The 14253-nt window shown below is 41.8% G+C and overlaps 1 protein-coding gene across 1 annotated transcript in view; it reads left to right on the top strand.

The window, feature by feature from the left end:
• The window catches only part of LOC126509966 (uncharacterized), an 8182-nt gene extending 4196 nt beyond the window's left edge, over positions 1–3986 (top strand). The window contains 7 exon segments of the mRNA XM_050156206.1: positions 473–713; positions 1141–1342; positions 2221–2365; positions 2576–2749; positions 3678–3746; positions 3748–3818; positions 3926–3986. Of these exon segments, the coding sequence (XP_050012163.1) occupies positions 473–713; positions 1141–1342; positions 2221–2365; positions 2576–2749; positions 3678–3746; positions 3748–3818; positions 3926–3986 (963 nt within the window).
• The last annotated feature ends 10267 nt before the right edge of the window (positions 3987–14253 follow it).

The raw sequence follows: 14253 nt of genomic DNA, 5'->3' as shown, positions 1-14253 counted from the left end.
GGTTAAGAGCATTGCCTGCTCTTCCAAAGGTCCTGAGTTCAATTCCCGGCAACCACATGGTGGCTCACAACCATCTGTAATGAGGTCTGGTGTCCTCTTCTGGCCTGCAGACATACACACAGACAGAATATTATACACATTATAAATAAATATTTTTTTAAAAAGTATTTATTATATATACAGTATTCAGCCTGCATGTATGCCCTCAGGCCAGAAGAGGGCACCAGATCTCATTATAGGTGGTTGTGAGTCACCATGTGGTTGCCGGGAATTGAACTCAGGACCTCTGGAAGAGCAGGCAGTGCTCTTAACCACTGTGCTGTCTCTCCAGCACCTAGACAAGTAACTTTCTAGTTGACACTGACAAATGTTTACTCTAGGAAACTAAGATCACCCCACCCCACCCCCACACATACTCTCTTTCCCCTACTTAACCCCAGCAATGACCCCTCTGACCAAGTAAACTTCCCAGCAGAGAAATCAGCAGCCCGGGTTTGCCCTCCAGAGGCTAGAAGGGGAGGAAATCGCGCCAACAGATGTTAAATACCGCCTTCAGCTGCTCGCGGAGGTTCCACTGCAGAGAAAGAGCTCGAGTGGACACAGCCAGCGCTACAAGCCAAAATGGAATCCGCTCAGCAAATCCCACCGAGAATGGCTCAAGCCCTGGAAGATGGAGGACATGCCACACCACAGGGGCGAGCCCTCCCATACAAGTGAGAATTAATGGGGGGGGAGTTATAAGAAGGAGTTATAAGAAGATGACGTTGAACATAAAGCAAAATTTGAACCCCCGTTCTCAAACACCTTGTTGAATCCTATCCCGGCCCCCAGACTGATCGCAGTGGAATACAGTACAGGGCAAAGGCTTGGTTCAGCAATAGCCCTTTAGGTATTGTCTAGCTCTGGAAGGTGTCACACCACTTACCACAACACAGCCTTCCCTCCTCCCTCTTCCCTCCTCCCTCCTTTGGCTGGGCCTGATGACAGTCCTGCAGGCCAGGCTTTCAAAGCAAAGGGATGGACAGAGGCTTGGAGGTAGCTTAGTCCCCAGTGTGCCTGTCTTGCAGGCACAAAGTCCTGGGTTTGAGATCCATTATTGCATGGTGCAGGCACGGTGATACATACCCCATCACTTGCGAGGTAGAAGCAAGAAGATCAGAAGTTCGAGGCCATCCTCAGCTCCCTATGTAATCCTTCCAGGTCACATTCAGGGCAGAAGAACAGCACCAAGAGGATACCAGAGCCACAAGGGGTATGTCAGCCAGGACCAGAATAACACCCAAGTTCCAATGTGGAGTCAAGTCCTCTCACTTGGTCTAGACAAGAGCGGTCAGGGGAATGTGTGAGTATCTAGAATCGTCCAGCGGGGCAGTATGGGTGGGAGAAAGGCAGGGAGGGGCCTGTTTCCCAAGGGTCCGGTAATATTATAAGTACACTATCTGTCACCTCAGAAAAACAGTTGTCAAGCTACAGAGCAAAGGGCTCAGTCTTCGGGAATCTTGGACTTCCCTCTAGCTCAGCTTTAACTTAGACCTTTGACTTCACCTGAGATTTGAACAAGGGCAAACTGGTATGGGAGCAAGCGTCCTAAATTCAGGGTCAGCCCCATCCCCTGTGTATTCATGGGAGACATAAAGTCCCCACTGCAAACTAGGAAGACCCAGGCTTCCCAGTCTCACTGGAGTACAGAGCATCTTTGTCCTGCCCTCTGTCCCCAGATGGCCTTTTAATGCATCCCTACCCAGTTAGGAAGCCCAGCTTGAGCCCAGAGACACCACTGTGTGCTTTACAGATGATGTGTTCCTCAGAGTGACCTGTGCATCAGCCTAGTTACACAAAGAGCTATATACCCCACCAGCAAACACACGTCCAAGCTCTCTCAACCCCGATCCCCCATTCTCTAAGCTGCCTGCAGTCCCTAGCTACCTGCTAGGCAGTGTTTAGTACGCTCCCGGTATCCCATCCTGTGGCGGCAGGTGTCTCATTTTCTCTGCTAAGACACAGCATGATAACAGAGATGTGGAGAAGAAACTTCTTTCCAGAGAAGCAATAAAGAAGTTTTCATTTGCAAGGACCCGAAAATATATTGTTTCATTTAGGCAAACCCACAAATGAAAGGCCAGGAGGCAAGCCCAGGCTACAGGGCCCTTCTGTTCAGGTCATCTGAGTTGGCTCAAAGGGGGAGGTGACCACCACTAGAATCTTTTGTTCCCTATGCAGCCAATCCGCACAACGTGTGTCAAGGGAAATGGCACCCGGCTGGCCCACGACCCACGCACATCAGGAGCTGAGCCAGACAAAGCCAGGGATAGCGAGTATTGGGACAAAGAGCACTGCCAAGTTTGATGAAGCCACAACACCCAGGGTAAAGTGCCCAAGCTTCCCTGTCAAGAGGTAACCAGGCCTGGGGTGGCAGAGGGCTTCCTCAACATCCATGAAACCCCAACTCTGATTTCCAGCACAGTATAAACGGGGCATAGTGTGGCACTCAGCACTTGGAAGGTGCGAGCAGGAGGGTGGGAAGTTCAAGGTCATCCTTGACTAGTGTTAAAGCTGTTCTGTCTTTCTTTCCCAGGTGTCCTGTCTGCCACCTCTCAAGATCCTGTCGAGAAGAGTCAAGAGCAAGTGGCCCCCACACACACCTGGAATCTTCCAAGGCAAATTCCAAGCTGAACTGACCGGCAAGCACTTCTTCCAGGACTGGAGGTCTCAGCCTCAAGGGCGCTATGGAAACAACGAAAAACCCCTGGTAGGAAGCTGGGGCTATGGTGGCACATGCCTTTAATCCCAGCACTTGGGAGTCAGAGGCAGGAGGATCTCTGTGAGTTTGAGGTCAGCCTGGTCTACAAGAGCTAGTTCTAGAACGGGCTCTAAAACTATAGCGAAACCCTGTCTCCAAAAAAAAAAAAAAAAGGAAAGAAAGAAAAGAAAAGGAAGGAAGGAAGGAAGGAAGAAAGAAAGGAAGGAAGGAAAAGAAAAGAAAAACCCCTAGTAGGAACTATACAGTAGTTTACCTAAAAAAACAAACAAAAAAAAAGACCAAAAAACCCTTTTTTTGTATTATTATATTTTCTGTGTATGGGTGTTTTGCCTGCTTGCACATCTGTACACCACAAACGTGTCTGGTGTCTGTGGAGGCCAGAAGAAGGCATCAGATCCAAGAGACATTTGTGAGCTGGCAGCTCTTAACCACTGAGTTGCCTCTCCAGCCCCACCACCAGGCTTGGTAGTGGGTGACTTTACCCTCTCAGCTAGTATCTCACTTGCCTTCAGAGAGATTTTGAACAAGAGTATTTCCCAAGCCCGCTTACTAAGTACTAATGATCCCATTTTTATATCTGTTATTATGATTATTACATGCATGTGAGTATGTACATTTGAATGCAGGTGACCTCAGAAGCGAGAAATGTCTGAGCCCCAGGAATTGAAGTTACCGATGGTTATGTAAGCTATTCAGCTTGGGTGCTAGGAACCAAACTCAAGTCCTCCACAAAAGCAGTACCTGCTCTTAACCACTAAGCCATCTCTCCAGCCCCTAGAGATTCCATTTTCACCTAAGGCAGAACAAAAGCATGCTCCTTGTGATTCCTTACCTGACAAATTGTGACATGCAGAGAGCGGGACTTAGTCCTCTTTCAGCTGACTGCTCTGTCCCCTCCCATGTGCTGGGTTCGCAGGTGCCATTTGAGGATCAAGTCTACCCCAGGCTCACCTACATGCCCTTGTTTACTGGAAGAGTGAAGTTGTATAAACCCAAGAGCAATGGCATCAAACACAAGACCAACACTTTCTCAACTGAGCAGGAAAAAATCGATCAGGTACAAGGGTCCAGGCATAGTACCTAAGTCTGTACTGGCAACCAAGGACCAAGTCAGGAGTGACTCGGCTCTAGCTTGGACCCATAATCTCCCTGCCTGCTTTCCAGGTCAGCGCCAGAATTTTGGCCTCAAAAAAAGAACATCTGGAGAAAGAGACTGCCTGAATAACTTCTGAGGAAACACCATTGAAGCCTTGCCTGTAAATCCCAGCACTCAGCTGAGACAAGATTACTGTAAGTTCCAGGCCAGCTTGGGCTTGTATTGTGAGACCCTGTCTACATGTGTCCCAGGCGTGATGGCACATAACAGCACTTGGGAGGTGGAGGCAGAAAGATCCCTATACTACTTAAGTAGTCTGAGGATAGCCTGGGCTACATGAAACCCTGAATTAAAAAAAAAAAAAAAAGCAAGCAAACAAAATCCCCAAAGATCTCTGAACCACCTTCCTCATCCTAGACTCAGCTCTTAGACCAGTTGCCACCATTCTTACCACCATCCACGTGATGTCTCATGATGGCAGCAGGGCTTGGGTGAGTCATGTCCCATATATCTCAGAAGGGCAAGCGTGTTCCAGAAGACCTGAGAGGGAAGGTCAGTAATTTCTCTAATCAATGAGGCAATGGCAAAGCACCCAGGCTTCTCAAGAATGCACCACCGATGAATTATATTCTGCTCAAGCCACCTGAGGGGCTGCTCCCGGTCTTTCCTTTTAAAGTGAGGTAGACTGCACACACTGTAAGAGTAACCCTTTTAACATGTACAATTCTGTGGTTTCCTGTGTTATTCATTGATTAGATCAGTGTGGAAGTGGCACACCCTTATAATTCCAGGGTTTGGGGGGCTGAGACAGGAGGATTATGGTGATTTCAAAGCCAGCCTGGGCTACCTAGTGTAACCCTGTCTCAAAACAAAACAAAATCAAAGTTAAGAAAATAAGTTTAGACCTAAGAGTAGAGAAGAGACAGTGGATGCAGGAGAGGACAAAAGCTTCTGAATTTTCTTAAAAAGGGGGGGGGGGGATGGGTGAACTGGCTCAGAGGGTGAAGTCTTTACTGAGCAAGCCTGATAATCTGCATTTAATCCCTGAAACCATGGTGGAGGGAGAGACCTGATGTCCCAGGTTGTCCCCACGTGTACACATGGCATGTCCATACCTGGATACACATGCTCACATACACAAACCTCACGCATGCAAACGAATTATACCACACAATGACAATAAAAATTTTAAGATGTCTTCCAGGTACAGGAAGGTCCCCCCAAGCCCAAGAAAGACTCTGATCAAAATCTAACTACTAGGTGACTGTCCTGAAAATATGTTCCTAGGTGTGGCTGGGGAGTCAAGGTATTGGAGGTAAGCTTCCTTATCCTTGGGACTGCTCAAGATACACTTCTTTCTTTTCTTGTTTCTTTCTTTTCTTTTTTTAAATTGAGACAGGGTTCTCTACATAGACCTGGCTTTCCTGGAACTCACTATAGACTAGACTGGCCTTGAACTCACAGAGATCCACCTATTTCTGTCCTCCAAACACTGGGATTAAAAACTAGCACACCACACCCAATATTTTGAAGTGTATGAAGACCAGGGCACTACCAGCCTCAATTGAGAAAAGGCATTCTGCACTGCCCTCTCGTGACCAGCCTAGGGAATGACAGCCAGCTGCAAGCTAGGCAGGCTAGGAATCTCTGGAGAGAGGCACAGAAACCCTATGCATCTTAATTAAGGCCGACTAAGCGCAAAGCCTACCCGAAACAGAATCCTTATTCTCTTCCTACACTTCAGTCTCTGCTTGAAGGATTTCTAGAACACCTGGGTCTAAGACCAACAGTACCTTGTCCTTGAGAAACTGTGAGACCCTTAAAACTGCAGTTAGAACGTGAGCCAGTAAGTCGAGAAGACCACCACACAGAGGGCTGTGACGATGTTCACCGCCACCTGGATCCAAGGCAAGGGGTAGGCTAGACCTCCTGAAGAACCTCAGAAGCCTGGGTCCGGAGCCTGAATTCTTTGGAAGCAGTTGAAAGGCTTTAAAAACAATTTTAAAGCTTATACTCTTATTTCCTATTTGTGTGTGGGCAGATGAATACAGGCTGACGTGTGTATATGGAGGTGTTTATTTTGTTGTGTTTATGGAGGTGTTTATATTGTGGTGTGTATATGGAGGTCTGAGGACAACTTGCAGGTGTCAGTTCTTTGCCTCCACCATGTGGGACCTGAGAATCAGACTCAGGTCATCAGACTTGGCAGCAAGTGCCTTCATCACTGAGCCATCTTCCTAGCCCTAAGGGTCTTTTCTGTTTTAGGGTTAGAGGGCAAGTTTAAAGATATTTGTAGAGACAGCACAGTGTATTCTTTACCCAGTTCCTCTAATCTTAAGCTTTTATTAACTATTGGACATCACAAAACTGAGAGACACAACACTGGCAATTTCTATGAACTAAACTGTAGGCCTTATTTAGACTTAGAAACTTTCCCATTAATGACTTGTTTTGACTGGTTTTGTTTGTTTGTTTTAAGACAGGGTTTCAAGCAGCCCCAGGTTGACCTCCAACTCAACGGAAACCATGAACTTCTGGTCCTCCTGCATTTTCCTCCCAAAGGATAGGCAAGTGTTGTGTCTAGTTTCTATGTGCTGGGGACCGAGCTACAGCCCTAACCCCTTGTCTTTTCAGAGGACCAGATGAGCAAGAGGTTTAGAGAACAAAACAGCAGCTCTGGCCCCAACGGTCACACTGATTTGTAGAATATTTTTTCCACTTCAAATATGGATTATATAGCTGATCAATCTCTTTCTTTCCTTTTTTTTTTTTGTTTGAGACTAGGTCTTATGTAGCCGAGGCTGGCCTCTAGCTCATTATGAAGCCAAGAATGATCTTGAATTTCTTCCTGACCCTCCTGCTTCAGCCTCCTGAACACTGAGATGCCGAGATGCTGGCTATGGGGATTTACAGGTAAAATCTCAGAAGTAACAGAACCCCAAGGCCAGCACAGCTGCTGTGGGAAGCCTGCACTAACTTCCCATCAGGGACAGGATCTGGGAAGCGCCTTCATTCGTTCCCTGGAGGTATAGTGCTAACTTTTTCTTTATGACAGGGTACCAAAACTGCCTTTGAACTCCTGTCCTTCCTGCCTCCATCTCCAAAATTCTGGGATTACAAACACATCGCCAAACCTAGCTTCTGTCTTCAGTGTCTTTTTTCCCCCATAATTTTATTGATTCTTCAGTAATTTCACATCATGCATCCCAATCCCACTCACTTCCCAGTCCTTCCATATCTACACTCCACCATTATAACCTCCCCCTGAAAGAAAATTAAAATAAAAACAAACAACAAAATGAATCACAAGATGAAGCAATTATTTATATTGTTCTATTATTAAATAAAACTTGGGAGTCAGATATTAGGGTAAAAACCTGATAGATCTTTAGAGTGACGGAGGAACAATCAGCTAACCCTGCCCCTCCATACTTCCAGACTGATAAAATCACACATCTTTCTAAGGCCCTCCCTACTACTTCCTGTGCCCTCCTTGCTCAGTCCTCCAAAACCTCTATGTTTAATTCTGGCCAGCCGAACATTGACTTTGCCTTCTAATTCAAGGTTTAATTTTATTGGAAGCCTTGGAGTGTCAGTGAGAATAAATCTCCTGCAAGATTTCGTCCCTTTTGTCTAAATAAAAGGAAATGGTTTTAACTCTAATACAGTAATACTATATATAATAGGAACAACTATCAGGCATTGCCTATATAAAAAGGGAAGGTTTTAGCTTTAATACAGTACTACTATATACAATAAGAACAACTATCTGGTATTGTCTAAATAAAAAGGGAAGGTTTTAAACTTAAACTGCACAATAAGAACAATTCTCAGAATTATATTCACAATGTCCAGGCCATTTGCATTCAGCAAATTCAGAGAATATACTATCTATCCTATACCGGTGAGTCCAAATTTTTGAACTTATTTCACTTTCTTTTTTTATTTTTTATTATGTATACAATATTCTCAGTGCTCTGCCTGCAGGCCAGAAGAGGGTACCAGATCTCATTACAGATGGTTGTGAGCCACCATGTGGTTGCTGGGAATTGAACTCAGGACCTTTGGAAGAGCAAGCAGTGCTCTTAACCACTGAGCCATCTCTCCAGCCCCCTTAATTCCCTTTCTATCATATACTACCATCCTAAAAATATCTTTTTAGACATTAAAACATTTTCTTAGATAAATAAGTTAAGCTTTTATATTTCTCAACCTTATAAACTTTAAATCTCTTTTGTAGATTTTTTCTCTGAATTTGATAACAAAGAAAACTGTAAAACTATAACTATCTATTTATTCTTCAACCCTGTCAGAGACTCAAGAAGGATATAATATTGCCTGAGTAAGCAGGAAGTGCAGAGGAAATGACTTTCCAAACTATAGAGATGACAAAGAGAGCTGACTGCCCGGACAGTCACCCAAGTTTTCTCTGCAACATTGGGGCATCCATCTTTGGCCTAAAGGCCTGGAATATCTGACCCTTTTCTGTGAAGCAGGAATTTTGAAGAACAGTCCTACCTCATCTTGGCAAAGCTCAGTAGTCACTTCATTTTGTGTCCTGCTTGTCCAATTCGGACATCATGCTTTCAGCAGTAGAGGCAAGGCAGTTTCTTGCCCAGTGTCTAACTTTGCCACAATAAAAGCAAACTCCTCCATATAGAAGTTCTTTGATGCCCATCATCTGGGGTTTTTTTTGTTGTTGTTGTTTGTTTTTATTTTGTTTTAAAATAAATTGGTGCTGTCAGGAGCAAACATGTCTCACTACCATGAAAAGTCTTAGTTATTAAAATGTTTTAAATGTCATATTCTTCAGGGCTCTGAAGTGTTTAAAGACCACTTATCTACCTAAAATATATGTTTCACCTTGACAACCTACCTAACATAGCCACAAATTTGATTGTTGTAGATGACCAACTACTAACCCGCATTTCTTATTATCCTAAATAGCTTTCAAGGACTAGAACTTTATACAATTAAATTTTTAAATGAGCTGAATAGGTACAATTCTTTAAACAAGAATAGAAACATATATACAGTATGTTCTAACAAAAATAAAGTTAAATTTGTCTCGACAAACAAAAATCCCTATCAATGTAAAATACTTGAGTCTACTAGTTGTTTTATAAAGTAGATTTAATAATCTACCCTTTTATCCTATCATTCCCTTTCCCCCACCCATTTTCTTTTCAGAAAGAGATTCTTGAATCTAACCTCCTTTGCTTAACTTTTTCCCTGACCATGACCAGTAACAACTTGTAACCAACCCCCCTAAACAATGACAAACATCCATAATCCACCAAACAACTAAAATCCACTCACCCCATCTCTTAGTAATGTGGGTATTGTGTTCTTAAATTTACTTCCTGATGTCTGGAAGAAATGGCAACTTTAGGAGACCCTGAGAAAATGCAGATAATGTTCAAGTCCTGGAAGAGCTAGCTGTTGTCCAGTCTCAATGTGAAGGGTTTATCTGAAGTCCCAACTGGAGTAGTCTATGAGGCTGAACCATCCATCATCTTAGCTAACTGTTTTGAAGTTGTCCTGAACAGTTTGTAGTCCAAAGCTGATCTTTGGGTGGTGTTTGTGAGCTTATGGCACTACCACAATCCAGGTGGATTTGTTGTTGCAGCATCCCATTATCTTCTTAGAAACCTCAAAGGTCACTGCCAGGAATGGTCATGGGTCACTGAAGAAAACTTACACACTTCAATGTCACATTCAGGAGATCTCCAAAAGGCTAAAGAAACACATTTTGTTAAGTACATCCAGGGTATATAAACTTAGTTAGTGGTTACCTGTTTCAGACACAAGCCCAAAATCACTTATAAGAACTAGATGAAGCCTAATTCTAGAATTAGTTAGAACTCATATGACCACTAATATCAAGTGAGATATTATATTCCTATAATTTTTGAGATATTTATACCTTAATAAAATTATATTCCTATAATTTTTGAGATATTTATACCTTAATAAAAGTTTTAAAAAGTCAAAATAAAACCAAAGGATTATAAGATTAGTGATAATAGAAAAGTCCCATACCAGGTGGCTCTTCTGACATGAGACAGAGATTTTGAATTTTCCTTTAACAAGCATGCTTAATTTAGAGAAGGAGAGTCACACTCCAACTCCAAAGCTTTGAGTTTTAATTGAATTGGAACTACAAAAAGAACATTTGCCTTATATGTCTGTAGAAAATAGGAAAAACAAACATTTGGGAAGATTTGTAAAATTTTATCCTGTTGGAAATGCGCCATTATAGACCATTATACACCATTAGGCCAATTTAATCTTTTTTTGGGAGAAATTTTCTCTTAATGATTCATCCCCTTTCTTGCGATGTCTTATTGGTTCAGTGGTCTTCAGATTCCTTAGTTGGATGCTTTTATTCTCCTGGAAAGACAAAAACAAAACTCTGCCTCAACCCTAACTTTGGGGAGTTTCTTTTTTTGGCAGGATATATCTGATAAAATAAAAGGCATTTGTTAGTCTTACAAGTGAGTTTAGATCAAATGACCACATTGTTTAATGAATTATTTCCTCTCCTAATCAAGAGGTCTCTTGTTTGAATCTAATTTTTATCAATCTTGATGGTAGTTTTTCTTCTCTTATGCAAACAAAAGCAAAACCTCTTCCCCAACATAGCACATATGCTAGTTTCCATCCTGAGGTCAACATATCTTTGATGTATACAGGCTGATTTAATTTAGTAGTTGTTTTATACTATCCAATGTCTCTCTGCAGCTATCATTCCTTTCTCGTTAGCATTTAAAAATTTAAAGTTAATAAAGCATTGTGTAATCTATCTGTTGGGGGTCTTTATTAGCTTTTCTGTTTATTAAGCATATCTTTTAAAGCATAATTATATCTTTCTATAACTACTTGTCCTGTAAGATTGTGTGGTATACCTGTAATATACTTTATGTTCTAATACACAAAACATTGTTTAATTTTACCAGAGACATATGCTGGAGCATTGTCAGTCTTAATTTATAGAGGATTTCCCATAATGCCCATACTTCTAATAAATGTTTAATTATAGAATCAACCTTTTCAGAACTCAAAGCAGTTTCCCGTTGACATGTTAAATATGTATCTATGGTATAGAGCACATACTTTAATTTTTCAAACTCCATAAAATGAAAAACATCCATTTGCCAAATTTCATTTCTTTGGGTATCTTCTGGGTTACTTTTCAGGTAGTAGAGTTTGTTTATACAAAGAACAAGTAGGACATTTCCTCATAATTTCCTTGACTTGTTGCCAAGTGATAGGAAAGCATTTCTTCAAATCCTTGCTATTAACATGGTGTTTTTTATGAAATTCTGACACTTCTAGCACATTTCTTACCAACAGCTTATCAATTTCATCATTACCTTGTGCTAAAGGGCCTGTTAGATCTGTATGGGATTTAGTATGTGTTATATATGATTATTTCTATTTTTGATCACTTCTTGTAATTGAATAAATAACATAATAAGGTTAATTACATATTAATTCTAATAATTAACAGTTAATTTTGAATCTTATGGAATAAGTTTAATGGTTTCAATATGTAAAACAACTCTATGCATATTGAGAGTCAATAATATATTAAGAAGTTCTGGAAAACATAATACCATAATAGCATAAAATTCTGACTTTTGAACAGAATAAGGGCTTTGAGCCACTTATTTCTCCTGACTTATTTTTTCCTGACCTGCTTTTCCTGATTTATTCGCATCAGTATAGTATGTGTAGAGGCTTCAGAAATTGGTATTCCTCATACAGTGTAAGAATCCAATTAGTTCTTTTTATAAACTGAAATCTCTTACTTTTGGGATATTTGTTGCTACTCTTTAAAAAAAAAATACTACTGCAAGCTCTTTTGAAACAACTGGTTCTCTAAATCTCTTCACATATTAAACTTTTATAGGATTCCAGCTAACTTCTGTATAGCCTTAGGGATGCCTATCATCTGGTGGTTATTCTTGTATGGTAACTACTTTCCTAGGTAGAACCTGAGTTGGTCAGTCCAGGTCTTTGCCTGGCCTCCCTGCCCCCAGCCCCCGCCATACACACATCTGTCTACACTGCTGTGCCAATAAGAGGCTAGGATCAGCTTTTCCAAGTGCTGTGGCTGATGAGGGGCAGGACCACCTCAACAAGTTACTGAACATCAACATGACTTTAGGTGTCAGCCCAGACCATGGGCATCCACAAGGCCTTTGGTGGTAACAGTTTCCAACTGCAGTAGGGCCACAGACCCAGACCACATGGTGTTCCAGCTCCACCTCTCTCCACAGCGAGTCAACTGCTCTTTTCCTCTCCCATCTCTCCACTGTGTGCTCTATCTCTCTCATCTCTCTATCACATATTTGGTCCTTCTAGTGCCACGTGTCACAGGTGAGTGGGTGGGCACTTCTGGCCACCCTAGGCTGACTTCAATGTTCTTTTTTTAAATTACGCTTTTTGTGTTTGTGAGCAGGTATGCATGTGAGAGTATGGAGGGTCTTTCTACCATGTGGGTCTCAGGGAACAAACTCAGGCTGTCAGCCTTTATAGTAAGGACTTTTACCCACTGGACCAACTCAATAACAAAAACCGGTATTCCAGCCTAAGAATTTTTAACTGTCAATTTCCATAGCAATAGGTACCTATATTAATTTACTTCTTGATTTCTGCTACACAGTGATTCCAAACTATATTCTTATATGTAACTAGTTCATACATGTTCCTCTAAAGGACATAGCCAGTGAAACTACTCTCGTGTGCATGTTAGCTTGTTTTTGAGAGAGGGTCTCCCATGGTCCAGGCTCCTCTGATCCTGGTCTTCCTCCATCCATCTCACAAGTGCTAGCATCATAATCACAGGCCACCACGTTCTGCTTACATATCTAGTTCTGTATAGCAAATTAATGTTTGCCCCCTCATGCAAATTACCTATTTCAGGAACCTATTTCAGGCACTGCAGCAGCTTCTAACAATAACTCACAGATGAGAATCATGTAGGGGTGAGGGACTAGTTACCAAATACAAAATCTACTTTATTATTCTAGTTTGGGGTATTGAATCCAGGGTTTATACATGGCACAAGCTGAGTCTACCAGAGCCACACTTTCAACACTCCAGAAATAACTTTTTATATGAAAAGTATACACAAGCCAAGTGTAGTGGCACAGGCCGCTAATCCTGGTACTCAGAAGGCAGAGGTAGGTGTATTTCTGTCAGTTCAAGACCAGCCTTGTCTACATACTAAGTTCCAGAATAATCAGAGCTATAGAATGAGACCACCTCAAAAAAAGGCAGTGGCACTATTAGGAGATGTGGCCTTGTTAGAGTAGGTGTGACCTTGTTGAAGGAAGTGTGTCACTGTGGGGGTGGGCTTTGAGGTCTCTTATGCTCAAGCTATGACCAGTATCACAGTTTACTTCCTGTTGCCTGTGGATCAAGATGTAGAACCTTCAGCTCCTTCTCTAGCCCCACGTCTGCCTGCTAAACACCATGATGACAAACCACTGAAACTTTAAGCTACCCCAATCAAATGTTTTCCTTCACATGAATAGCCACACATGTTTCTTCCCAGCAACAGAAATCCTAAGACAGTACATACACACATATTTATACACAAATGATATACATGTGTATATACACATACAGGGTCCTTATATATACATGAAAAATGGACAAGTCCCTTAATAAACAAGAAAATACATAAAGACACTCAACACCATTATGGAAATCAGAATCACAGATCTACCACCTTCCAACCATAGGATAGCTGTAATAAAAATAGGCAGTACAGACAAGGATGCAGGAAAAAAAAATCAAAACTCTCATCTACTCTTGGGAAGAAATCTGGAAATTCCTCAACAAATTAAAACATGGAGTTCCATATGACTTAATGACCGCACTCCTAAGTCTGTATGTGTGTGTTTGTGTATATATATCATACATACATACATACATGATATATATGTACATATATATACATACACACATATTTCTAAAAAAATTCACCCACCAAAAACCTTGTATATCGGTTATTCATTGCAGCAATATTTATAACAATCAAAAGTGGAAACATTTTGTAACCATCAAATCGTCATTAAAATGTGTGTGCTAACCACACAGAAATATCAAGTCAAAAAGAGAGAAGGGGATGTTGCAACACAACTGAAGTTGGGAAACATGTGACATGCAAGTAGCCAGACACAAAGGCCACGTTAGAGGACAGCTGCATTCACATGACAACAATGTCAAAGTAGAAATCCTGGGAGGTGAGAACTCAGCCAGGAGTTGTCCAGGGCAGAGGTAGTCAGGGGAGTGATGAGTGACCAGGAACGGAAACAAGGTTCCAGTATCCATACGATAACAGTACTTCAATACCATTGTTCTGATGGTTGCACAGCTCCAA

This window comes from Alexandromys fortis, unplaced genomic scaffold (genome assembly GCF_014885135.2).
Source record: "Alexandromys fortis isolate MF-2015 unplaced genomic scaffold, M_Fortis_MF-2015_v1.1 scaffold_89, whole genome shotgun sequence".
Lineage (NCBI taxonomy): Eukaryota > Metazoa > Chordata > Mammalia > Rodentia > Cricetidae > Alexandromys > Alexandromys fortis.
The sequence above is the reverse complement of the archived record's forward strand: the minus strand, read 5'-3'. Positions and strand labels throughout refer to the sequence as shown.